At 38.6% G+C, this 26456-nt stretch overlaps 1 protein-coding gene and 1 pseudogene across 5 annotated transcripts in view; both read right to left on the minus strand.

Annotated features, from left to right (window-relative positions):
* Nucleotides 1–560: 560 nt before the first annotated feature.
* Gab3 (GRB2 associated binding protein 3) overlaps nt 561–26456 on the minus strand; it is an 82557-nt gene continuing 56661 nt past the window's right edge. For 2 of the 5 annotated variants that reach the window (XM_076919153.1, XM_076919152.1), the window contains exons 5-11: nt 21756–21811; nt 20764–20971; nt 18263–18344; nt 13772–13931; nt 4915–5031; nt 3695–3807; nt 561–916 (exon numbers count right to left, since the gene is read on the minus strand). In XM_076919153.1, the coding sequence (XP_076775268.1) occupies nt 868–916; nt 3695–3807; nt 4915–5031; nt 13772–13931; nt 18263–18344; nt 20764–20971; nt 21756–21811 (785 nt within the window). In that variant the 3' untranslated portion in view covers nt 561–867. Of the gene's footprint in view, nt 3808–4914; nt 5032–6061; nt 6216–13771; nt 13932–18262; nt 18345–20763; nt 20972–21755; nt 21812–26456 lie in introns of those variants that run through there. The other 3 variants (XM_034485758.2, XM_034485757.2, XR_013106095.1) reach the window with 2 other exon arrangements.
* Nucleotides 12452–12546, minus strand: LOC117695695 (U6 spliceosomal RNA; annotated as a pseudogene).

Raw genomic sequence — 26456 nt, forward strand, 5'->3', positions numbered from 1 at the left:
TTTTTTTCTTTGTTCTCTATGCATATGTGTTATGATGTCCATGTATGCATATGTTGCATATACATGTGTGAGCATGGGTGCACCTGCATGCCATATGGAGGTCAAAGGACAATGTTGGATGTCAATCTTTGCCTTCCACCTTGTTTTTGTTGTTCACCATTGTGGATATCTTACTAGCTGACTGTGAGCTTCTGGGATACTCCTGTCTCTGCCTCCCATCTCTCCTCCCAGGAATTAAGGATACGAGCAACTGTGCCCAACTTTACATAGGTAAACTGTCCTCACTCAGGTCCTCACAAGTCAAACACTTACACACCGAGCCCTCTGTATAACCATAAATCTAGTTTTTGATGAAGATGTAGAAGCACTGTTTGTGACATCCATCTACTCAAGTACTTAAACTCAAATAACATGAGTATGTCATTGCACCTGATTATGATTGTTTGTCAAACTTGAAAACAAAATGAAGCCTTTATTCAAATACTCACCTTTCCAAACATGTTCTGTATTTACATCTAGTGCCACCACTTAAAATTAATAAGTGAAAATTTCAGTCACAATTCTTTATAAAACTTTTATTAATGCTATAAATAGTAAAGGCAAAATAAAATTGAAAAATCAGTGAGTTTCATTGTAGGTACAGAGATGATATGAGTAGGGGAATTAGGGAGATCATTAAGAAGAGGAATGCTTATAGGGCTTCTTCAGTTTGGACACTGAACTACAGGTCACTATGGTTCAGCTGTTTCCAGCTCTACAGTGAAGCATCAACAACTAGGTTGTTTTGTGCCTTTATAGGCAGGCTGTGTATGCCTCAGGCCTCCTTCTTCACTAAGGAAAGGTTAACTCTTCACTGTTTCTGGGTTTTCAGCTTTCCCAACTTGCAGGCTGAAGGCCTCCTGTTCCCCATCCTGCACTGGGAATAAAATAGAAAGGAGCTACAGAAACAAAGTGAAATTAATAACAGTACTGCCCTATTAAATTGGTTTGCAGAATTCTCAGTAAGGTGTCTATTGAACACTGTACAGACTAAACCATGCACATTTGACTCAAAATGGCCTCTGCTGTAATTCCTATAGCAAACACAGGCCCTTAGTTAGAAATACAGCCCTTTTTTACATGTACATTGTTTTCATTAGACTTGGTTGTAACTTTCTCAGGAGCATTTGTTACTTCCAGCTTACAGATTCCTTGTACTTTGTTTCACTGTGCTCTTACACAGCCATCTTTCAGAAGTTTTATCAACCCATCCTAGAAATGAAATGACCTTGTAAAAGAGTGCTTACTTAGGGTACTCTTGTTTTTTGTTTTTTTTTTTTTTAATATATCTAAAAGTGTTGTATTACTTAGGTACTAATCCTGAAAATACATTCTTAGAAATGTTTTGTAGGTAAGATAAATTTGTATATTGAGTTGACATTCCATGCTGGCGACTTCAGTTAAAACTTCTACCTTCATCCTTGTGTGGTTCTTGACCCTTGGGGTTATAATTTTTTCAACTAGCTTTTTCCAGATAATCAAGAATCCAAACACAAGTATCTCATAACTAGGGAAGCTTGGCTCCTATCTATAGATATTGACAGTATATAGCCTTGGATTCCTGCTTAAGATTTATGTGTTTCTTTGTTATTTACAGGGAGAAGAAGTAAACTTCTCACAGGCTCTGGCCTATATGTTGTGGCATGGGGCTGGATATGAGGTCCAAGGGTAAAAAGGTCTTTGAAATTGTTTAAAGTACTGGCAATTTCCCCATTTTCCACATGAAAAGAAAGAAAGAAAGAAACAAACAAACAAACAAACAAAGAAATGATATAACCAGAACCTGCTGTTTTAAAAAATTAAAGTGATTTCTTGCATGGCATGAAAAAAGTTTTATCATTTATTTACATTTGAGTCAGTGTGAAATGCTGACAGCCTATGACAAAGCCTAAAACTTCCCTGGCTACACTGACTCTCATAGAGCTGGCTGCTTATTTGACCCATCTTCATATATAAGACCCAAGAGCTCACAAAGCCAGAAAAATGTTGATTACATAGGAGATTATGTAGTCAAGAATGAATTTCAAACTAGCCCTTTCAAATATCAAAAGCATTTATGTAGATCACCATGAAAGGTGAGGTGATGGATTATCTTATGTCTGAAGGTATTTCCTACAGGTAATCAAGACTAAGTCAATATTGAATTTCATCTGATTTCTCAGAGGTAATTTGAGACAGGAGAATAAGCCTGCAACTGAAAGTCTGGACAACTCTAAGCCTGATATTGTCTCAATTCTGTGAGTGACTTTGGGTGATATGTTTACTCTCCTGCTTCTCAGTTTTCTTTTCTTCTAAGTAAGAGCAATATTCCCTGCATGTCTTGCTTCTGAAGTCTTTGGGAAGATATGAGATGATACATGCAAAAGCATCCTTGATGAAGGGCAACAGAATAGCAAACTGAAGCCATATCTTCATTGCTACTAGTGTCATCTGATATGCTCATCATGGAACCTTTACTGAGGAGTTACACTTCAACTTTCGCTATTACCTAATATCTAGATAGATCCATTACCCACTACTGGAATTGTATTGCATTGGGAATAGTGTAGTAATTATTTTAAAAAGCGGCCCCTGGTCAAGCTGACTGTCTAGGCTGCAATGTCTCTGCCTAGCTCAGCCACGTGGCCAGAGGCCATGTGCGTGCCATAGCTAGAAAAGGCCAGCCAGAAACACCAGCCCTGCCACCCACGAGACGCCAGTGTGGGAGATGGCTCTGCCAATCTTCCACGCTGTCTCTGCAAGGCTGGGCATTGCCAAGACCATCCCGCCAACTACACAGGCTCTGCACAAATGAGACTTTAATGCTCATTATCCAAAGGCTTACATATTTAGTAATGATCAATAACAAGATGCCCTTACAATCAGAGGTGTAACCCAATACCCAACCTAGATATACCAACTACCTTTGACTGCTACAGACAAGGGAACATCAGCCTCCATGTCCCCCTCTCTACTTCTCCCCTAGCTCCTCCTCTTCCTTCTCCTCTTCCTTTCCTTTACTCCTCCCACCTTAGCTCCTCCTACAGAACAGAAATGATTGGGCCAATGAAATTTTTGGTGGAAAGATAGAAGCAACTACCACCATTGCTAGATTTGATCTCAACTATGTCTTCAGGGATTGTGGCAAGACCATCTCCATATCCTCTTTGCTAGAATAACTTATTGTTATGAACAAGGTATAGGGAATAGGACATAATTTCAGATGCCAAAGGCAAATGATGTCAACCTGTTGGTACCAATTACTGATTGCAAATTTTGTTCCAAATACTTTATTTGACAAAACATTAACAGAGTATTTGGAAAAACATTTTTGTAATCTTTGCTGTTGTTCCTACACTGAATAAATGACATTTAAAAAAACATTTCCATCTGTGACTTTAGCATTCTCTTTCTCTCTCACTGTGGAATCAATGGCAAACATCTCTGATACTGAAAAAAATGAACCTCTGCCATATACTCTGCCATATTGGAGACTAGACTCCCTGAATTCAACATATAAGATGTTTTCTAAAGATTTTTGCCAAGACACCCCAAAACTACACATTTATTGTTTGTTTTGCCTTATCCTGACCACTGATGTATTTTTAATGAAAAAATTGCAAATGTATTCCCAAGCTTCCCTGTTGCACACTTTGCCCAAGCCCACACTTCTCACACTTTGGACTGCCTCTCATCCGTCCATTCCTGCTTGGTACTCTGGAGCGCCTGTGTCTTCTGCTCATCCACTTGGACATAGTCTACTCTCTGCTCTTCCAAAAGGAGAAGTTTCTGAAAGGGAAGAACAAAAAAGGTTTTATTTCATTTTAATTTAAACATTCTTTAATAGATTATATTTGCTTTCTCTTCTCCCTATAGAAACTTGATACTATATGTGTATGTGTTTTTGTAAGCATCTCTTTACTTGATTTGATTAAATCAATAGGATGCAAATGGAAGTGATGTGTACTGACACTAAGTAGAAACATCCTGGAACTCATTCCTCTCTTTTTTCCTCTACCAAGAGCTCTGGGTTGAAGATTGTCTGAAACACAAAGGCCCTGGACTACAATACTCTTTCTTAGTATAGATAGCTAAATATTCCTTTGTGGCTGTAAGCACCAAAGATTTTCTGCTTTGAGTGGAAAGCTTACTCAAACTGACAAATATTCCTTCTGAGCGTGTTACTCTAACTTATCTCACTGACTTTTCTTCAATGTTGGAGCAGTGCTTAGGGATGTAAAAAGATACACAAATGGGATCACTATATTCACTCTGTTCAATTAGTTGCTTTTTATACACTAAACAATACATTCTTAGTATGGATCATGACCATCCCTTACTCACATACCATCATCCATTTTATGACTGTCAAGTGAGTGTTATCAGTTAACAGCTAATATCACTTACTAATCACTTAGTCCTCACAGTCCTTGAAGTAGGCTGTATTATTTCTGATCCCTACTGTACAGAGGAGAATACTACCCAATGAAGTTGAAACTACATTCAAGGACCTCCACTGAGATCCACTTCAACTTAAAACTCCTTCCATCATTCTGTAACAATGAGATAGACTAAACTGTTAATTTTTCCCTAAACTGGGCCTGCCTCTGTCTCAAGAGCCCTGTGTGTGCCCCACCCTCATCTCTGCCTAAGGATTTTTTCTATAATTTTTAGGGCCCCAAATTTTAAAAGGATGAATATTACATGTATCTGTACACAGGCACCCAAAAGTGCCAAAAGATACTTGGAATTCATTCTTTCAGGGCGGCAAGATTAAGGTTAATTTTAACAGTTTGATTATACATATTTGCACTTTTAAGATCTAAAGCAAATACACATGATTTGATCATTAGAAAAATCTAAGCAGAAGTAGAATTACTTTGGAATTGTTCCTACCTGCTGCGCAGGGGCTGGTGATGTTGAATTGAAGTCCAGGGCCAAATAGTCCAAGCTGAATTTCTTTGTCCAAGTAAGACCACTGCTGCTCTGGGAATTGACTGTTCTGTATTCCTCCTAGGAACCAACATCACAAGATTGAGATAAATAATGAATAGCTAGGTTGCATTTGGGAAAGAATGCTAGTTTTGGCTTCATCCCAGCAGCTGACACCAGATCATAAGAAGGTGATCTGAATTCTGCACATTTGAGTAAAAATTTACATTTCAAACACAGTACAGCAAGTTAGATGAACCTGTTGTCATGTCCATATATTTCAATGTAGGTTCTAGGGATCTGAATTCAGATCCTCTTGGTTATGCAGCATGAACTTCTAATCTGTTAATGTTATTAATTAACATAATAGATATTGATGGCTGATTATATTAATAACTCATTTCTAAGTATTGGTAATAATACAATTTTTAAGGGGGTTTTCCTTCCAGCAGTTTTATTTTCTCCCATCTGTTTTGGCCCCTGTCTTTCATGTCATAGCTTTCTCAAAATGTCACATGAAATTACTGTTGTCACTCATATTTAAAAATGAATAGTCAAAGCTGAGACTGGTGGCATACATCCTCAATTCCAGAACTAGGGAGGCAGAAGCGGATGGATCTCTGTGAATTTGAGGCCAGCCTGGTCTATGTAGTGGGTTCCAGGACAGGTGAGACCCTGTCACAGAAACAAAACAAAACAAAACAAAAAACAAAAAAAAACCCCAAATAACAACAAAAACTAAACTAACCAAACAACAACAAAAGCAAATGGTCAAAGACTAACATATGGGGCTAGAAAGATGGCTTAATGGTTAAAAGCATACAACTGCTCTTCCAGAGAGAAAGGCCAAGTTATGAATCTGATGCCTCTGGCTTCCTGGAAGACCAACAATCATGAGCACATACCTCTCTCCCCACCACACACACACACACACACACACAGAGAGAGAGAGAGAGAGAGAGAGAGAGAGAGAGAGAGAGAGAGAGAGAGAGAGAGAGAGAGAGAGAAGGGGGAGAGAGGGGGAGAGAGAGAGACAGCGACAAGGACAGGGACAGACTGACAGACAGAGACAGAAACAAACACATTTTAATTTTTTTTTAAAAGGACTAACACAAAGCTTTGCTGAAGGGGGATCTTGCTGGCTTGTTTTCATGGGTAACACCTATTATAAGGACCTAGGACTTCTTGGACTGCTGAAATAACCCACAGAACTATCATCTTCCAACTTCCAGAGCCAGTTGTAAAGGTTTGGTTGTTAATTAGACCTGGAAAAGAGAGGGAAGAGAAAGGACTGGGAATTATTATTCTCATCCATTTGCTCATCTTATTTTTAGTATTACATCATAAGACAGAGAGGGGAAAGACAAATAAAAAGATTAATAAAACAGTATGATCAAAGTATATTATATACATATGTAGAAATGCCATAATGAAACTCCTTTGTACAATAAGTATACATTAATAGAATTTTCTCAATATAATATTTAGAAATTAATTTGCTACCTCCTACACTGTGGCTTGAATGGATGAGCAAGCAGATCTGGCATGGTTGGTGGCTTATATTGCAGAGATTTCCTCCTGTCTCTGCCTCCTGAGTGCTGGGATTCAAGGCATTCATCATCACTGCCCAGCTTTGTGTGTGTTTTTTAAGAGTGAGAAAGAACATAAATTTGGATAGGTAAGGAGATGAGGAGGATCTGAGAGGAGTTGGAGGAGGAGAAAATATGATAAAAACATATTGTATGACAAAAAAAATCCCCTAATAAAAAGGAAAAAATATTTTCTTCAAACTGAAAAATGAAAGTTTGGGACAGGAAGATAGCTCAGCAACTTCCTGCCTTTCAAGCAGGAGAACCTGAGTTTAATTGACAGGACCTACATAAATAAAATCCAGGCATGATGATATGAATTTATAATCCCAGTACTGGGGAAATGAAGACACATAAAAGCCTGGGGCACACCTCCTAGCCCGCTGGGATATCTCTCCAGCCCCTTAACGTTTCTTAAGTGCACTGCTGCACACATGAACATATATGCACATATTAATACACACATACACATGTACAGAGTATTATGTGGCTGAGGGTTTATTAATAGTTGGAATGGTACAGTGTTTGCCTAGCACTCATGAAGACCTGTGCTCCATTTTCCAACACCATGGTGCTGGCATGATGGCACATATCTGTAATCCGAGTACTTAGGGGGTCGGGGCAAAAGGATTAAAAGTTCAGGGTCAACTTGGACTACATACAGTGATAAGGTCAGTCTGGGTTACAAGAGACTCCAAAAAGGCATATTATAATAATACCATAATAAAAATTTATTAATGTGAGTCTTAACACTATGGTATTCTACTCCCACCACAAGTTTTCCTCTGACCTATACATGTGTACTATAGCTTGTGCATGCACACACAAACAGATACAATTAAAATGGCAAAGAAGTCTTACAAATTATTTACATTACAAGGCTCAAAAAACTGATATGTACAAATAGCATTCAAATTATTTTTAGTCTTCTAAAATTTAAGTTCACAAATATTTAAAGGATATATGAAACATTTGTATAGCAATAAGACAAAACATGTATTTCAACTCCAGGGCTCATTTTTTAATTGGATATTTCATGTATTTACATTTCAAATGTTATCCTCTTTCTCGGTTTCTTGTCCACAAACCCCTATCCCATTCCCCCTCCCCCTGCTTCAATGAGGGTGTTCTCTCCCCACTCATCCACTACCACCTCACCTTCCTAGCATTCTCCTACACTGGGATATTGAGCCTCCACAGGACAAAGGGCCTCCTCTCTCCTTGATGCCAGATAAGGCCATCTTCTGCTACATATGCAGCTGGAGCCATGGGTTCCCCTCATTCCCATGTGTACTCTTTGGTTGGTGATTTAGTCCCTGGGAGCTCTGAGGGGTCTGGTTGGTTGATATTGTTGTTCTTCCTATGGAGTGGCAAACCCCTACAGCTCCTTTAGTCCCTCCCCTAACTTCCTCATTGGGGTCCCCATGCTTAGTCCAATGGTTGGCTGCAAACACCACATCTGTATCAGTAAGGCACTGGGAGAGCCTCTTAGGAGACATCCCTATCAGGTTCCAGTCAGCACTGTACTTCTTGGCATCAGCAATAGTTACTGGGTTTGGTGTCTGCATATGGGATGGATCCCCAGGTAGGGTAGTCTCTGGATGGCCTTTCCTTCAGTCTCTTCACTATTTGTCCCCATATTTTTCTTTAGACAGGAGTAATACTGGGTTAAATTTTTGAGAAGGGTGGGTAGTCGCACCTAGCCTTTGCAGATGGTCTCTACAAGTTCTTTCTCCCCTTTGTTTGGTATTTCAGTTATTGTCATCCCCTTTGGGTCCTGGGAGTCTCTTGCTTTCCTGGCATCTGGGACTTTCTGGTGGTTACCCCCAGTTAGCCATCCCCCATTGTTAAACACCTTTGTTCAATTTCATAAACCTCTGTACATCTCCTCCATCTCCTGCAATACCTGATTCTTCCCCTCTTTTCCCTTCCCCCTCTTCTCTTCCTCCCAAGTCCTTCGCACCCTCTACCAGCTGTGATGATTTTTGTTCCCCCCCACTAAGTAGGACTGAAGCATCCATACTTTGGTCTTCCTTCTTCTTGAGCTTCATGTGGTCTGTGAATTGTATCTTGGGTATTCCAAGCTTTTGGGCTAATATACACTTATCAGTGAGTAAATACCATGTGTGTTCTTTTATGACTGGGTTACCTCACTCAGGATGATATTTTCTAATTCCATCCATTTGTCTAAGAATTTCACAAAGTCACAGTTTTTAATTGCTGAATAGTACTGCATTGTGTAAATGTACCATATTTGCTTTATCTATTCCTCTTTTGAAGGACATCTGGGTTCTTTTCAGTTTCTGGCTATTATAAATAAGGCTGATATGAACATAGTGGAGAATATGTCCTTATTATATGTTGGGGCATCTTTTGGATATATACCAAAAAAATGGTATAGCTGTGTCCTCAGGTAGTATTATTTCTAATTTTTTGAGAAATTACCAGACTGATTTCCACAGTGGTTGTACCAGTTTGCAACCCCACCAACAATGGAGGAATGTTCCTCTATCTCCACATCCTCGCCAGCATCTGCTATCACCTGAGTTTTTGATCTTAGCCATTCTGACTGGTGTGAGGTGGTATCTCAGGGTTGTTTTGATTTGCATTTCCCTGATGACTAAGGATCTTGAACATTTCTCTAGGTGCTTCTTGGCCATTCGAGTTTCCTCAGTTGAGAATTCTTTGTTTAGCTCGGTGCCCCATTTTTAATAGGGTTATTTGGTTCTCTGGAGTCTAACATCTTGAATTCTTGGTATATATTGAATATTAGCCCTCTATTGGATGTAGGGTTGGTAAAGATCTTATCATAATCTGTTGGTTGCTGTTTTGTCCTTAAAGAGGCTTTGCAATTTTATGAAGTCCCATTTTTCAATTCTTGAACTTAGAGCATAAGCCATTGGTGTTCTGTTCAGGAAATTCCTCCCTGTGCCCATGTGTTCAAGGCTCTTCCCAACTTTCTCTTCTATAAGATTCAGTGTATCTGGTTTTATGTGGAGGTCCTTGATCCACTTGGACTTGAGCTTTGTACAAGGGGATAAGCATGGATCAATTTGCATTCTTCTACATGCTGACCTCCTGTTGAACCAGCACCATTTGTTGAAAATGCTGTCCTTTTTTCCACTCAATGGTTTTAGCTCCTTTTTCAAAAATCAAGTGACCAAAGATATGTGAGTTCATTTCTGGATCTTCAATTCTATTCCACTGATCTACCTGCCTGTCTCTGTATCAATACCATGAAGTTTTTATCACTATTGCTCTGTAATACTGCTTGAAGTCAGGGATGGTGATTCCCCCAGAAGTTCTTTTATTGTTGAGAATAGTTTCCACTATCCTGGGGGTTTTGTTATTCCAAATGAATTTGCAAATTGCTCTCTCTAACTCTATGAAGAATTGATTGGGAATTTTGATGGGAATTGCACTGAACCTGTAGATTGCATTCAGCAAGATGGCAATTTTTACTATATTAATTCTGTCAATCCATGAGCATGGGAGATATTTCTATCTTCTGAGATCTCCTTCTGTTTCTTTCATCAGAGACTTAAAGTTCTTTTCATACAGATCTTTCATTTGCTTGGTTAGAGTCACACCAAGGTATTTTATACTATTTGTGACTATTGTGAAGGGTGTCATTTCCCTAATTTCTTTCTCAGCCTGTTTATCCTTTGAGTAGAGGAAGGCTACTGATTCGTTTGAGTTATTTTTATATCCAGCCACTTTGCTGAAGTTGTTTATCAGGTTTAGGAGTTCTCTGGTGGAAGTTTTGTGGTCACTTAAGTATACTATCATATCATCTGCAAGTAGTGAAATTTTGACTTCTTCCTTTCCAATTTGTATCCCTTTGACCTCCTTTTGTTGTGTAATTGCTCTGGCTAGGACTTTGAGTACTATATTGAATAGATAGAGAGTGGCCAGCCTTGTCTAGTCCCTGATTTTAGTGGGATTGCTTCAAGTTTCTCTTCATTTAGTTTGATGTTGACTACTGGTTTGCTGTATATTGCTTTTATGTTTAGGTGTGGGCCTTGCATTCCTGATCTTTCCAAGACTTTTAACATGAAGAGGTGTTGAATTTTGTCAAAGGCTTCTTCATCATCTAATGAATTGATCGTGTGCTTTTTTCCTTTGAGTTTATTTAGTGGATTATGTTGATGGATTTCTGTGGGGAGCCGACAGAAGGCGGCTATCATCCTTGCAGCCATCTTGAGCCATATACCCTGACAAGAAACTTGATACAACAGCCTACAACAGCTGAGCACACTCTGATAACATCTTGCTTTAGATACCCAGGATCTTCCCTTGGGTGTGTGAGACTTAAAGCTGTGATTTAGAGCCAAGACTTAAGGGCGAGACTTAGAGATCAGATTTAGAGACAAGACCTAAGGGCATGACTTAAAGGTGTGACTTAAAGGTGTGGCTTAGAAGTGAGACATATAAAAGGCAAGATGCAGACAGAAGAAATTATGATTATTAAGTATTAGGCACTTGGAGTAGGCACTTGAGACTCGAGACAGGCAACTTGAGATTAGGCATTTAGCACTTGGAGAAAGAACTTGGAACTGGAAACTTGGAACTTGGAGGCACTAGGGACTAGGAACTAGGGACTAGGAACTCAAGACTTGGAACTTGGACTAGAAAGAGAGACTGAAGAATAAATGGGATCGAATCACACTCTGTCTGGTCTCCATTCTTCATGTCCGTCCTCAACTCTCTCTCTCTCTCTTGCTGAACCCGGACCATGGACCAGAGCAGCCTGGGGCAGTGCAGGCTCTAACAATTTAGCCCCCAAGGCTCTTGGCAGTGTGGGTCCCAACATTGACAGAATGGTCTGAGACATTTTGGCCCCCAAACTTGGGGTAGTGCGGTTCTCAACATTTCTGGCCCCCAAGCATGGGGCAGCTCGGGCTGCAACAGATTTCTGTATATTGAACCATCCCTGCATCCCTGGGATGAAGCCTCCTTGATTGTGGTGAATGGTGGTTTTGATGTGTTCTTGGATTTGGTTTGTGAGTATTTTATTGAGTACTTTTGCATTGATATTCATGAGGGAAATTGATCTGAAGTTTTCTTTCTTTGTTGGATCTTTGTGTAGTTTAGGTATCAGCATAACTGTGGCTTCCTAGAACAAATTAGGTAGTGTCCCTTCTGTTTCTATTTTGTGGAATACTTTGAAGAGTATTGGTATTAGGTCTTCTATGAAGGGCTGATAGAATTCTGTACTAAAACTATCCAGTCCTGGGAATTTTTTAGTTGGGAGATTTTTAATGACTACTTCTATTTGCTTAGGGGTTATGGGACAGTTTAGATGATTTGTTTGCTCTTCATTAAACTTTGGTACCTGGTATCTGTCTAGAAAATTATCCACTTCAGCCAGATTTTCCAGTTTTGTTGAGTAAAGCCTTTTGTAGTAGGATCTGATAAATTTTTTTAAAATTTCCTTGGTTTCTGTTGTTATGCCTCCCTTTTCATTTCTGATTTTGTTAATTTGAATACTGTCTCTATCTATGCCTTCTGGTTAGTCTGGCTAAGGGTTTGTTTATCTTGTTGGTTTTCTAAAAAAAAAAAAAAAAAAAAAAAAAAAAAACAGCTCCTGGGTTTTTGTTTTTGATTCTTTGTACAGTTCTCTTTGTTTTTACTTAGTTGATTTCAGCCTTGAGTTTGATTATTTCCTGCCATCTACTCCTCTTGGGTGTATTTGCTTCTTTTTGTTCTAGAGATTTCAGATGTGCTGTTAAACTGGTAGTGTATGCTCTCTCCAGTTTTTCTTGGAGGCAGTCAGAGCTATGATTTTTCCTCTTAGCACTGCTTTCATTATGTTCCATAAGTTTGGGTATGTTGTGCCTTCATTTTCATTAAATTCTAAAAAGTCTTTAATTTCTTTCTTTATTTCTTCCTTGACCAAGTTATCATTGAGTAGAAATATGGAACACTTCACGAATTTGAGTGTCATCCTTGCACAGTGGCCATGCTAATCTTCTCTGTATCATTCCAATTTTAGTATATGTGGTACTTATTTTAATATATTCTTTTAAATTTTCATAATGAATACAATGTGTTTTAATTGACTTGTATCCTCTTGCATAGGAGAATAAGATTATCTTTTCAAGAGCATATTGTCAGTGTCTTGAATATCATCTCTTTTAAAAAATCTAATGTTCATACTGAAGTTTTCTCTGGAACTCCCTGTTACTGTGTTGTGAATAGGCATAGTTCTGGCTAAAGGGCTCCCTCATTGCACCAATTTTTGCGCCATTTTTTTCAATTGCACTTTTGAACTGTGAATGTCTTATCAAAGCAGAAAGATGTTATATCTCTACCCACTCAAGTCTATAGAAAGATCCTAAAACATGAATGTCCAGAAAGTTTAGAGGTAGATATTTTTATAAAATAAAGTCTCTAGTAGATGTATTTTCACAGCTTGGACTTTGGACATTTAGAAAATTAACTACAGACCCACTGGAATCAAACAGAACATCACAGTTTTTGAACAAAGGATTGGCTACCATTTCTATTTTTCATAACATAACCTTTAGTCCTGGGTTCCTGAAATATTGTGGACTTCAACTGGTATAAAGAACTGAGTACCATAAGAAAGACAACCACTCCTCAAGGTTGCTGAGGAGTATCTCAGAAGATAAAGTGGTTTGCACTCAAATGTTAGGGTCTGAATTCAGATCTGTAGAACCCACATAAAAGCTAGGCATAATTACATACATCTGTAATTCAGGTACTTGCTGGGGAGGAGAAGATAGATGAATCCCTGAAAGTCTCTAGTCAGGCAGCCTAGCAAATAATAAAATTAACTTAAAGGAGAGAGAGATACAGAGAGAGAAATAGAGAGAGAGACAGAGAGACAGAGAGAGAGAAGATGAATCAAGGTAGTAGAACACTCCTGCTGTCAACCCTTGGCCCTCACACACATGTGCATACACATGTGCACATGCATCAATATGTACACATTTTATGCTATATACATGAACACACAATGTACATGCATACACTTAAAATACACATTAAAAAACAAAAGGAGGAAATTAGCTTCAAATTGATTTTCTCCCAACCTAAAAAAAATAGTGACCCAGTTTTATAATCAGACATGCTTTATGACTGCACATAGACTTTTGAGGAATGTGCATTTGTTGTAATGAACTCCCAAGATTGTAGATTTGGAGAAGAAAAGGAACACACACACATACACACACAAACTAACACACACACAAAACTCACAAGATTACCATTTCTTCTTCTTCTTCTTCTTCTTCTTCTTCTTCTTCTTCTTCTTCTTCTTCTTCTTCTTCTTCTTCTTCTTCTTCTTTTTCTTCTTTGGAAGTAGTGGCAAAAAATCTTGCAGAATTAATACCATTTCTTTGTGGAGAGAGAAAGCTGGTTCGATTGCTAAGACGAAAGAATACAGATGAAGTCAATGCAAAGTCTTACAGCTGCTTTGAAGAATAGCCAGGAATAGACATAGCCCTGTGGGGGTTGAACCCTCTTCTTCCAGACACAGCTTCCTTTTGGCCCAAGCAATTCTTGAAGAAGACACTTCCCAGCAGGCCTGTCCCACTCTGGAGCAAATGCTTCCTAATTGATTTTTTCCTAAGCCTTACATGCAACACAGACAAATGCATTTATTTAGCAAACAACACAAAATTAATAAAAATGTCCCAAAGTAATAAAGGTAGCTGTCAGAATAAGGAAATACTCCAAAGTAAAATCTAATCAACCAACCAAAAAACAAAAACCCCTCCCCATTTCCTTGGGGTCTTTTTGTTTCCAAACTAGACAGGAGAAATAAGAAAGTTTACTCAATCATCTCACAAGACAAGAAGAAACAGTATATTAATCTCCCACTTCCTCCTAAGACAGAGGAACAGGCTAAGTGTCTCTGTAGTTAGGCCTGGAAATAAAGCTCTCATCACCATCCCTGCCCTCAAGCGGTACTACAGAGAAATAGTGATAAAAACTGCACGGTATTGGTATAGAGACAGACACGTTGATCAAAGGAATAGAATTGAAGACACAGAAATGAACCCACACACCTTTGGTCATTTGATCTTTGAAAAAGGAGCTAAAACCATCCAGTGTAAAAAGACAGCATTTTTACAAGTGGTGCTGGTTCAACTGGAGGTCAGCATGTAGAAGAATGCAAATCGATCCACGCTTATCCCTTTGTAAAAAGCTCAAGTCCAAGTGGATAAAGGACCTCCACATAAAACCAGATACACAGAAACTAATAAAAGAGAAAGTGGGGAAGAGCCTCGAATACATGGGGACAGGAGAGAATTTCCTGAACAGAATACCAATGGCTTATGCTCTAAGATCAAGAATTGACAAATGGGACCTCATAAAATTGCAAAGCTTCTGTAAGGCAAAGGACACTGTCAATAGGACAAAAAGGCAACCAACAGATTGGGACAAGGTCTTTACCAACCCTACATCCAATAGAGGGCTAATATCCAATATATACCAAGAACTCAAGAAGTTAGATTCCAGAGAACCAAAAAACCCTATTTTAAAAATGGGGTGCATTCATTCTAAAGCCAAGGAAAAAGCCAGGTTCAGAACTAAGTGTTTTAGTTAGGATAGATGACAGAGGTTCTGGTTAGTCAACAAAATGATGGATTGGGTATTAGGACTATCTTGTACCTCACTGGTACAAATTGGCATAATTATGCTCTAATTGTATTTTGAGAGAAAAGTTTTATTTTAACAGGAAGGGTGATATGTAGGAGGAGCTAAGGTGGGAGGAGTACTGAGAGGAAGAGAAGGAGTAAGGAGAGGAGGAGAAGAAGGAGAGGAGAAGATAGGTGATGAAAGAGAGAAAGAGGGGGGAGACAGGGAGGCAGATGTTCATGTATCTCCACCAGTCAAAGATAGTTGATATATCTAGGTTGGGTAGTGGGTTACACCTCTGATTGAGCATTACCAAACCTATAAAGCCTTTGATTAACATTTTTTTAAAAAGTGTATAAATGCAAAAAAAGGGGGGCATGGGATAGAAGTTTTCTAAGGGGGGGGAATGGGGAAAGGGGATGGCATCTGAAGTGTAAATAAAATATCCAATAAAAAAAAGAAAAGAAAAAGATCAAAAAATAAACAACAACAACAAAAGAAAGAAAAATTTTAAAATGGAGTGTAGAGCCAAGAAAAAAAAAAAAAAAGAATTCTCAATTGAGGAATCTTGAATGGCCAAGAAGCACATAAGAAATGTTCAATATCCTTAGTCATGAGGGAAATGCAAATCAAAACAACTCTGAGATTCCACCTTACACCAGTCAGAATGTCTAAGATCAAAAACTCAGGTGATAGCAGATGCTAGTGAGGATGTAGAGAAAGAGGAACACTCCTCCATTGTTGGTGGGATTGCAAGATGGTGCAACCACTGTGGAAATTAGTTTGGCAGTCTCTCAGAAATTTGGACATAGCATTACCTGAGGACCCAGCTATACCACTCCTGGCATATACCCAAAAGATGCTCCAACAAATAACAAGGACACATGCTTCACCCTTGTTCATAGCAGTCTTATTTATAATAGCCAGAAGCTGGGGAAAAAACCCAGATGTCCTTCAATAGAGCAATGGATACAGAAAATGTGGTACATTTACACAATGCAGTACTACTCAGCTATTAAAAACAATGACTTCAGGAAATTCTTAGACAAATGAGTGGAATTAGAAAATATCATCCTGAATGAGGTAACCCAGTCACAAAAGAACACGCGGTATGCACTCACTGATAAGTGGATATTAGTCCAAAAGCTCAAGATACAATTCACAGACCACATGAAGCTCAATAAGGAAGACCAAAGTGTGGATGCTTTGGTCCCTCTTTGAAGGGGGAACAAAATACTCAAAGGAGTAAAGATGGAGACAAAGTGTGGAGCAGAGATTGAAGGAAAGGCCATCCAGAGACTGCCCCACCTGGGGATCCATCCCACATACAGACACCAAACCCAGACACTATTGTGGATGTCAAGGAGTGCTTGCTGACAGGAGCCTGATATAACTGTCTCCTGAGAGGCTCTGCCAGAGCCTGACAAATACAGAGGCAGATACTCGCACCCAACCATTGGACTGAGCACAAGGTCCCCAGTGGAGGAGTTAGAGAAAGGACTGAAGGAGCTAAAAGGGTTTGCAACCCCATAGGAAGAACAACATCAACCAACCAGATCCCCCAGAGCTTCCAGGAACTAAACCACTAACCAAAGAATATACATGGAGCAACCCATGGCTCCAGCCAAATATGTAGCAGAGGATGGCCTTGTTGGACATTAATGGGAGGAATGGTCTATGGTCCTGTGAAGGCTCGATGCCCCATTGTAGGAGAATGCCAGGGCAGGGAGGCTGGTGTGGGTGGGTGGGATAGGGGGGAGGGAGGATGGGATAAGTGGCTTCTAGAGGGTAAACCAGGAAAGGGGCTAACATTTGAAATGTAAATAAATAAAATATCCAACAAAAAAAGAGTTCTTTACAAAGTTAGCATGTCCACATGAATAGGGTCTTATATGTTTTTACCTTTATTTAATCCCAGAACTTTGTACAAAAGAGACAGGCAGATTTTTATGAGTTCAAGGCCTTCCTGGTCTACATAGTGAGCTCCAGGCCAACCAGTTCCTATCTCAAAAAATGTTCCGTGTCCTATGGCATTTATTGTTTGCCAAGAAACTCCTGGGCTAGCCTGAGATTCAGAAAATGCACCCTGTAGAAGATAAGATGAGCAGGCACAGATGTGTTAAGGTTTGTCTATCCAGCTTATAAACAATCTCACTTTCTCTGAAAACTCTTTTCTTAGATATTATTCATTAAGTTGAGCTTCTGGAACCCCAATTAGTAGTACTGTCTGTGCACTCTGTGCCATGGATGATTCCAATTTGACAAAATTCATAATTTTGTTTCCCTTAAATGTCTGCATTTGGATCAAAAGAGTCTATCCTTGTTGATGCTGGGATTGAAGCATGTAAACAAGCTTAGTGTATGTGATAATCTTTGTTGTCAATATGACTACATCTGGAATCAACTAAAACCAAAGCATCTGGGCACACCTGTGAGACATTTTCTTTATTGAATCATTTAGGTGGGAAAACCCACCCTAAATCTGGACAATACCTTCTGACAACAGCTCAGATGTGGAAGATGAAAGCTTTTGCTTTTTGCTTGCTTGCCTTCCTTCTCACTGACAAGTTCATCTATTTCATTCCTGAGGCATTCCTTCACTGGCGTTAGAACCTACTTTCATGGGATCCCAATGTAGACTGAAGATCAACATCCCTTTGGGATTTCCCTGAGACTCCAGTACCAGATTGGGACTGTTGAGACATCCAGTATCATAGACTAACTAATGGGTTCTTGGCCTTCCCACTGGGAGACAGCCATTGTTGAACTAACTCAGACCATAGCCTGTAAGTCATTTTAACAAACCCCCATTTAATATCTATATGTGTTCATTTTATCAGTCTGTTTCTTTAGAGAACCCTGACTAATACAGAGCAAGATCATGCAACAAAGGAAAGAGTTCTGCAGAGAACAGGTACAACAGGAAAAGAAATTAGTTCCTAACACTGCTCTTATTTCTAGGCTTCAAAATCCAGAGAAACTCAGTCACACAGCTTCCTTCCTGATGTAGAAGCCACTTGTGGCTCTTGATAACAAAACTAAATCCTCCTTTGGCTCTCTTAAGCAAGATGAAATGAGCTTCAACCTCAAGAGACCTAAGGTCTGAGGCTTACCAAGACACAGTGTGAGTCCCGGTCAGAGATGTGTGTTCTTGGATGGTGGAAAGGTTTCTCAGGTCCAAGGGAGGTGGCCGTGCTAAAAAAAAAAAAAAAAACAGTGCACAGTATTCAGTAAGGATAACGCTTAGGAACTTTAAACAGAGAGTCTAAAGATTGTAAAAGCTTTCACAATCCAGTTTCTTTACACGTCAAATTCAAATGTACTAACGGGAGTTACTGGTGATGAGTGAGAACTTCAACATTCCACTCTTGCCTGATTCCCTGGGGATATGAACAACTATTGAACAAGCGGCCTTATGACACACTAGAAGTAAAAAAAAAAAAAAAAATGAAACCATACATTTTGTCAATATACAGTTATTGGAGTCTCAGTCTATCAGTCATGAATCAAGTGTTAGAATTATTAACCAAATATGCAGAAATTTGTAGCCTTGAGAAGATCAATGTATTCCAGACACTCTACATTTTTGAGAGGCAGAGATGTTTACCAGGTTCTAGTCTCCTTATCTCCACCTAAAATATTCTCCCTCATGTTGTTGCCCAGTTACATCTCAGTTCAATGTCCCCTGCTTTGGGTGGCCTCTGAACTCTAGACTGTGTCAGATCCCTCATCACAAGCCTCATGCTTTTGTTTGCTCATCATCCATGTACTTCACTTGGGATTTATGATGAAACAATAACTGTGATTATTTGACCAAAGTCTAGACTATGATCCCAAATGGCAGGGTTCTTTTTGCCTTGCTCAAGGCAGCAGCCTCTGTACTTAGTACTTGCATCAGTGGCATATTTGGTTGCTTTGATGCCTATTTCCTCCACTAAACTACATAAGCTAAAAGACATACTGACAAGAAATCTTCCTGCTGCCCAGTTGTTTTCTCAGGTATTATTGGTCTAAGCAACTGTCTGGGCTGGGGAGAGGGAAACACATGAATGAAGTTCCTAGGGAGAAAGGCTCTCCTAGTAGCATGACACCAATCACCTGTCTTCAGGCTTCACCACCTGTTCTTTCCTAGATGAACTCCAAAATTCATCCCACAGCTCACCTGTTCTTACTGCCTGACCTTTCACCTAACCTACCAAGTCTTTATCCCTAAGTCCATCCTTTGTTTAAAATTGTCTGATGTTGCTTCTGACTAGAATAGCTAGTTATTTCCTCTATACCCCACAAGACAGAGTCTGTTACATTTAGTACTGACTTTGCAATGCTTCTTGTTTCTTCCAGGTGGTTTTGATATATTATCCTCCTCCTCAGACCAAAGACCTCCTCAATTTTCATTCCTGCATACTATCCAGCCTAACACACCACTACATTCATGGCTAACATTCTACACAAGTGGTTGACCTACAAACCAAAAAGGTGTAGCTAGAATTGGCTAGACCTGAGTAAGGTCTCAGTTAGCAGCTTTGGGCATGGCCACCAGAATGGGGCAGCTTTTCTAAGAGCAATGAGAGGCAGAAGAATATCATATGTTGTGTCAGAGATCATGGCCATTGCACCAAATGTTTCCTTGTAATCATGTAGCCTATTGGGCAAGTGAATGAAGGTAAGTAAGAATAAAGTTAATAATTCACTTTAAGGGGCAGATAGCTCAATGGTTAAGAGCACTTGCTGCTTTCCCAGAGGATCTGGTTCTGTTCCCAGCACCTACATGGCAACTTAGTTATCTATAACTCCAGTTCCAGGGAATTTGATGAACACTTTTGGCCTCCATGGACACTGAATGGATGTGGTACACAGGACATAAATGCAGGTAATATATCCACATACATAAAAGAATCTCACATAAATTTTAAAAAGTTCACTTTGATCTATCTTTTCCCTTTACTACCAGAAGTGCTGCCTTCTACCAGAAGGGTGAAAAGATGCCCTGAATGCACAGGAGTCATATGGTTCATAGTTGAAGTCCCCCCCCACCACCACTCTGCTGAGTGGTAAAAAATTATAAATTGTACTTGAGTATGAAGGACATTAAGGAATTGTCAAAGACCATTGTTGGCTGCCTTCCAGAAGGCCAGTATTATACATTCTAGTGTTATTTAAATGAGATGTCTGATGGCTTCCATTATGATTCTCATCACTTACTCCTCTGACTTCATTATGGAAGTAGGCAAAAATAAGCCCTCTGTAGGTTGCATTTGCAGAGCCACAGTATCTTTATGTCTCCTGAGTCTTTTTATCATAACAATCTTGGAATAAAAAAAATACCCCAGGACTGAAGAAATAGCTCAGCAGTTAAGAGAACTGACTGCTCTTCCAGAGGTCTTGGGTTCAATTCCAGCAACCACATGGTGGCTCACATCCATCTGTAATGTGTTCCAATGCCCTCTTCTGGTGTGTCTGAAGACAACTACAGTGTACTCATGTGCATAAAATAAATAAATCTTTTTAAAAATACCCCAATCTCTTAATTCTTCCTCATCTATTTCTTTCTAAGAATTATAAGGAAGTAGCTTGCTACTCTACCCAACATAGCAGTCTTAGGCAAATGCCTTACATTTTCTCTGGGGCTTGAGATTTCTGTTCACTGGGGGTGGCTCCAAGTCTGCAGGTAACTCAGGCAACATGCTTGAGCTCATTGGAATGTAGTCATCTTGGCTGTAGTGGGGTCTAAGTTCAGAAGCAGTGCCTTTGGGGCTCATGGGCACATAGCTGTCTTCAGCACTAGGTGAAGCTGTGGGATACATCGGTGAAAACTTACATGGCTGCAAGACAGAACAAGTATAGGTTGGAAACTATAGGCCATAAATGCACATTGATAGTAGTAGGTAATACAGCTGTGATACAGTTTTAGTTCCAAATTACCCCAAAGGAACTGTGAATTTCCTCTGGAAAACTGAACAACCATCTAGTTAAAGGTCTGCCTCTGAAATCATATGATGATAGGTGACATCTCTCTGAGATCTGAAACTAGGACACTAAAGGTTTTTAATTAATGAATTTTTGTGGTAGTTAATTCTGATTATCAAGTTCACTGGAAACATATCTTTAGGGGCATTTCTAGAGAGGTTTAACAGAAAAGGGATGTTCCACTCTGAATGTAGATGGTACTAAACTCCTGGCTGGAATCCTGAACTGAATATAAATGAGAAAAAGAGAAATCTAAGTGAGTTCCAGCTGCAACCCACATTACCATGAACTCTGCCATGTTCTCCCTTTTAAATCATTAGGTAAAATAAACCCTTTCCTTTGCAGCTTCTATCAGATATTTTGTCACAGCAATGATAAAGTAACAATACATGCTTCAAGTATAATATGGTGCTTTAACAGCAACCCCAAGTAAGCAAAAGCTTAATTCACTGCCTTTGAAGGGTCCTTATGAAATATCAAATCCAAAAGTTTCCAAATCAGTTCAAATCTTTGGGGGTTTACTAGAAGAGTTCTCAGAGATTCAGAGTGCTGAATTTCAGATTTAAAGGAAGCATCACATACAGGTCAGGTTCTTTCTGGTCAAATTGAAACTTAAAGGAATGCAAGAGCCAAACATACCAGATTTAAACTGAGCCGCTTATCTAGTTGTCTTAAGGACTGGCTTTGTACATCACCTGAAAGATAGAAGCTCAAGTGGTGAGTGCTGTATGACAATATCCAATGAAACTAAAGTCCAAGATCCTATCCTCCCAGGACCTGTATCTATAGCTCCAGAGAAACAGGGAAGGATAATACATAATTTCTGTACAAAAAGCTTGCTATTAAATGTAGCTGGAAGTCAGAACTCATTTCCCAAGAAATGGAAAAATTAGTTCAAACTCTAAAGAAATTTAAGTTGCCTGATGGTTTTGATTCTCTTCATAAATGAGAAGTAAATACAGCAAGTGATTAACAAGTGTTTGTTAAATGTATTAAAAGAATCTTCTGAGCTTGGAGATAGTGGAGATATACCTGTGGGTCTCGGGAGAAAGTGTTTGAAATACCCATTGAGGTAAGTAAAGAAAAAACAAATTTAGCAGCATTGTGGGCAGCATTATGGGCCCAGTTGAGCTCTACTACCATGAGTCACTGATTGTGATCTTTCTGCAACAATAATCAAAGACTCAGGTATAGGCAGGAGAAGACAGAGTATTTGAACTAATCTAGAATTGGGAACTTGTTAATATGCATGTGAAAGTGAGATAAAATTTAGAATAGTGGTTAAACTGAAAGAAGAAATGTCCATAAGGCATATTGAATACTTAACATAGTCAATAAGGCTAGAATTACTCTAATACAAAGCCAGAGGGATTTTAAGGAAACTGTAAACCAAGATATTTAACAAATATAAAGGCAAATGTTCTAAAAATATTAATAAATTCGATTTGATGATGCTTTAAAGTAATTAGATAACACAATCAAGTAGGATTTATAATAGTTATGGAAGTCTAGGTTCAACATTTGAAAATCAATTACCATATTCCACATAAAGTCCTAGTAATATTGTGGGGCTTTGATCTCCTTATGAATGTTGTGCATGATGACAACTAGTGGGCAGCAGAATAACACTGGTATATGAGGAAACTGAGTCATTATGTTAGAAGCCTTGGAAAGATGGGTATTTGGCAGAGAAGTTCATGCCTCTCCCCCAAAAGCCTAACTCGTGTGTAAAATTGGGTTGTGTGCATTTTCATAAGACACCTTTTGCAAAATAAACTTTTTGTGATACTCAAAAATGGCTAATAAAATTACATGACCATATCTACAGATACAGAAAAAAATGTAACAAAATCCAATACCCATTCATGATTTAAAGGGGAGGTGGCTGCTGGAAAGATGGTGAAGTGGTTAAGAGCATATTTTGCTCTTGTAAAGCACCTGAATTCAGTCCCCAACACCCACATCAGGTACCACAACACCATAAGTCCCTGTATCTCCAGCTTCAAAGAGATCAAATGCCTCTGACCTTTATAGGCACCAGCACTTATATGCACATAACCAATCCAACCCCTCTCTAAAAATAAACTCTCAGTAAACTAGGAATAATGAGGAACTTCCTCGACTTGATAATGAAAGCTACAGGGCAGGCAATGTAGTTAGATCAAGTCCAGGAGTTCAGTCTCCAGTACTAAGGAAGAAAGCTAGTGAAGTAGATGGTAAGCAGGGAGAGGGAGAAAGGGAGAGAAGGAGGAAGAAGTGAGGGGTGGAGAGAAGAAATGAAAAATCTACAAAGAAATCTATGGCTAACACCATACTTAATGGTAAGAAATTCAAAATATTCTTCCTAAAAAAAAAGAAAAAAAGAAAAGAAAAATTCAAGGATGTCTCCCCTCTGCACTGTTTTTAACATTGTGTTATAAATAATAATAAATACAATATGACAATAAACAGAAGAATATACAGATGGGAAGGAGGAAATTAAACTTATCTTTCTTGTTAGGCATGGTGGCGCATGTCTAATTTCAGCAGTCAGGGGGCTTAGGCAGGAGAACCAAGTCTGACATAGGGTACAATAGTGAGTTTGAAGTTAGTCTGGGCAACTTAAGACTTTATCTCACAAAAACAAAAATCCACAGATGACATTATTACAAAGAAATCTTTTTAAAAATCAACTATTTTTTCCTGGAATAATAGGTTATCTTTTCAGGGTTTTAGGAAATGAAGTTAACATAAGCCCATCAGTTTCCTATACAGTACCAATGAACAAGTAGAATTTGAATTTAAAAATGCAATATAATTTATACTAGTACTCCCTTAAATAAAATACATTACTTAGATATAAACCTAACAATAGATGTACAAAATCTATATGAGTAAAATTGAAAATATATGGTGAAACAAATCAACTAACTAAATAAATGGAGGAGGTATAGAAATGCTCAGTTGGTAAATTGCTTATCTTGCAAGCATTAGGATTTGAATTTGGAGGCTCAGCACCCACATAAAAGTTGTTACAGCAACCCACATATGTAACTCCAGTGATGGCAGTATAGACAGAAGAATCCCTGAAACTGGTTAAGAAAATATGCTGCTCTTTCAGACTTTGATTCCCTAGCACCAAGTTGGGTAATTAACAACTACCTGTGATACAGCTCCATAGATCTGATGACCTTTTCTGGACTCCACAAGTACTTGCATTCACATGTACACATACCCATACACAGATATACACATATATTAAAAATATACAAAATAAATATTTTAATTAAATATATAGAGAAATATGCCATTTTCATTAAAATTATTGATTTATAAGTAAATCAATATTGTCAAGATGTCCGTTTCCAAGTTCATCTATAAATACAGTGTAATTCTAATCAAAATACAGAAAGCTGAGGGCTTGAGAGCTGGCTCAGCAGTTAAGAGCAGTGGACGCTCTTACAGAGAACCTGGGTTCAATTCTCAGTATCCACATGGCAGCTCAACATTGCCTGTAACTCCAGATCTGACACCTTCATACAGACATGCATATATTAATGCACATAAAATAAAAATAAACCATTTAAAAATACAGAAAGCTAGTGTGTATATATATATGTACACACACACACACACACACACACACACATATATATATATATATATATATATATATATATATATATATACTCTATATAAAGATTATGTGGATTGAAAGAAAAAATATAGAAGACCTCAGAGAATGGAGAGATCCATTCCAACACAACTCTTCAAAGACAAGGAAAAGGAGCAATTCTAAATTCATATGAAAAAAAAAACAGAGTAGCAAAAACTATTCTTAACAATAAAAAGAACTTCTGGGGGAATCACTATCCCTGACCTCAAGCTGTACTACAGAGTAATAGTGATAAAAACTACATGGTATTGGTACAGAGACAGGCAGAAAGATCAATGGAATAGAACTGAAGACCTGGAAATGAACCCACACACCTATGGTCACTTGATCTTTGACAAAGCAGCCAAAAATATACAACGGAAAAAGAAAGCATCTTCAATAAATGGTGCTGATATAACTGTTGGTATATAGAAAAATGAAAATAGATCCAAATAAAATGTCTTTGAAAATAAACAATAAACATAAATAGTAAATACATGCCATTATATTATAAGGAACTCAAAAACTCACAATAAAAAAGCAAATATCTAATTTTTATACTAATTTTTATTCAAAATTTTTAATTGTTATATATTTGATATTTTATACAAAATAGAACAAAACCATATACTACTCATCATAGTAAGTTGAACTTAAAAAACTATTTTTTCTCTTAAGAGGCGAAATAATCCCAAGTTTTCTGAACATTTAGCCATGGAATAAAACCTGTATTAGATATTATAAAGCTTTGTTGTCAGATTAAGTTCTTTGTTATGTTAAATAGATTATAAAGTTAAAATTGTTTGAGGTGAGGCATTAAGAAAATATTTTAAGTATAATGGACTTAAAAATTAACTATCTGTGGTTTGTCTTTTTATAACTAAGTACTGTGTGTGTTGCAAAAAATGTATATCTTACAGTTCTGGAGTTTCAAAGACATCATGGCATCATTCAGTTTGGGAAAGAAACTCAGGGATGGAGCATCATGCAAAACAAAGGAAACATCCATGTGTATTGGGTTCTTTAGAGGAGTATTCCTAATAACCAATGAAGTTACATGAAAACAGATAGACTAAGAGCTGGGCAGGTTGCTCAGCAGTTAGAAGTGCATATTTTTCTTTTATGGAGGACCCCAACTCAGTTGCCAGTACTCATATTAGACAACACATAACCACCTTTAACTCTACTTCCGGCTATTATAAATAAGGCTGCTATGAACATAGTGGAGCATATGTCCTTGTTATATGTTGGAGCATCTTCTGGGTATATGCCCAGGAGTGGTATAGCTGGGTCCTCAGGTAATGCTATGTCCAGTTTTCTGAAGAACTGCCAGACTGATTTCCAGAGTGGTTGTACCAGCTTGCAATCCCACCAACAATGGAGGAGTGTTCCTCTTTCTCCACATCCTCGTCAGCATCTGCTGTCACCTGGGTTTTTGATCTTAGCCATTCTGACTGGTGTGAGGTGGTATCTCAGGGTTGTTTTGTTTTTGCATTTTTTTTTTTTTTTTTTACAATCCAGACTTTATCTCCCTCCCGGTCCACCCTCTAACTCTAACTTCCACATCCCCAACCTCCTCCCCACCCCACCCCATCCCTGTCTCCACGAGGATGTACCCATTCCCCCACCCCACCAGACCTCTAAACTCCCCGGGGCCTCCAGTCTCTTGAGAGTTAGGTATACCTTCTTTGACTGTCCCAGACCAG

This window comes from Arvicanthis niloticus, chromosome X (assembly GCF_011762505.2).
Source record: "Arvicanthis niloticus isolate mArvNil1 chromosome X, mArvNil1.pat.X, whole genome shotgun sequence".
In the NCBI taxonomy this organism is placed as follows: domain Eukaryota; kingdom Metazoa; phylum Chordata; class Mammalia; order Rodentia; family Muridae; genus Arvicanthis; species Arvicanthis niloticus.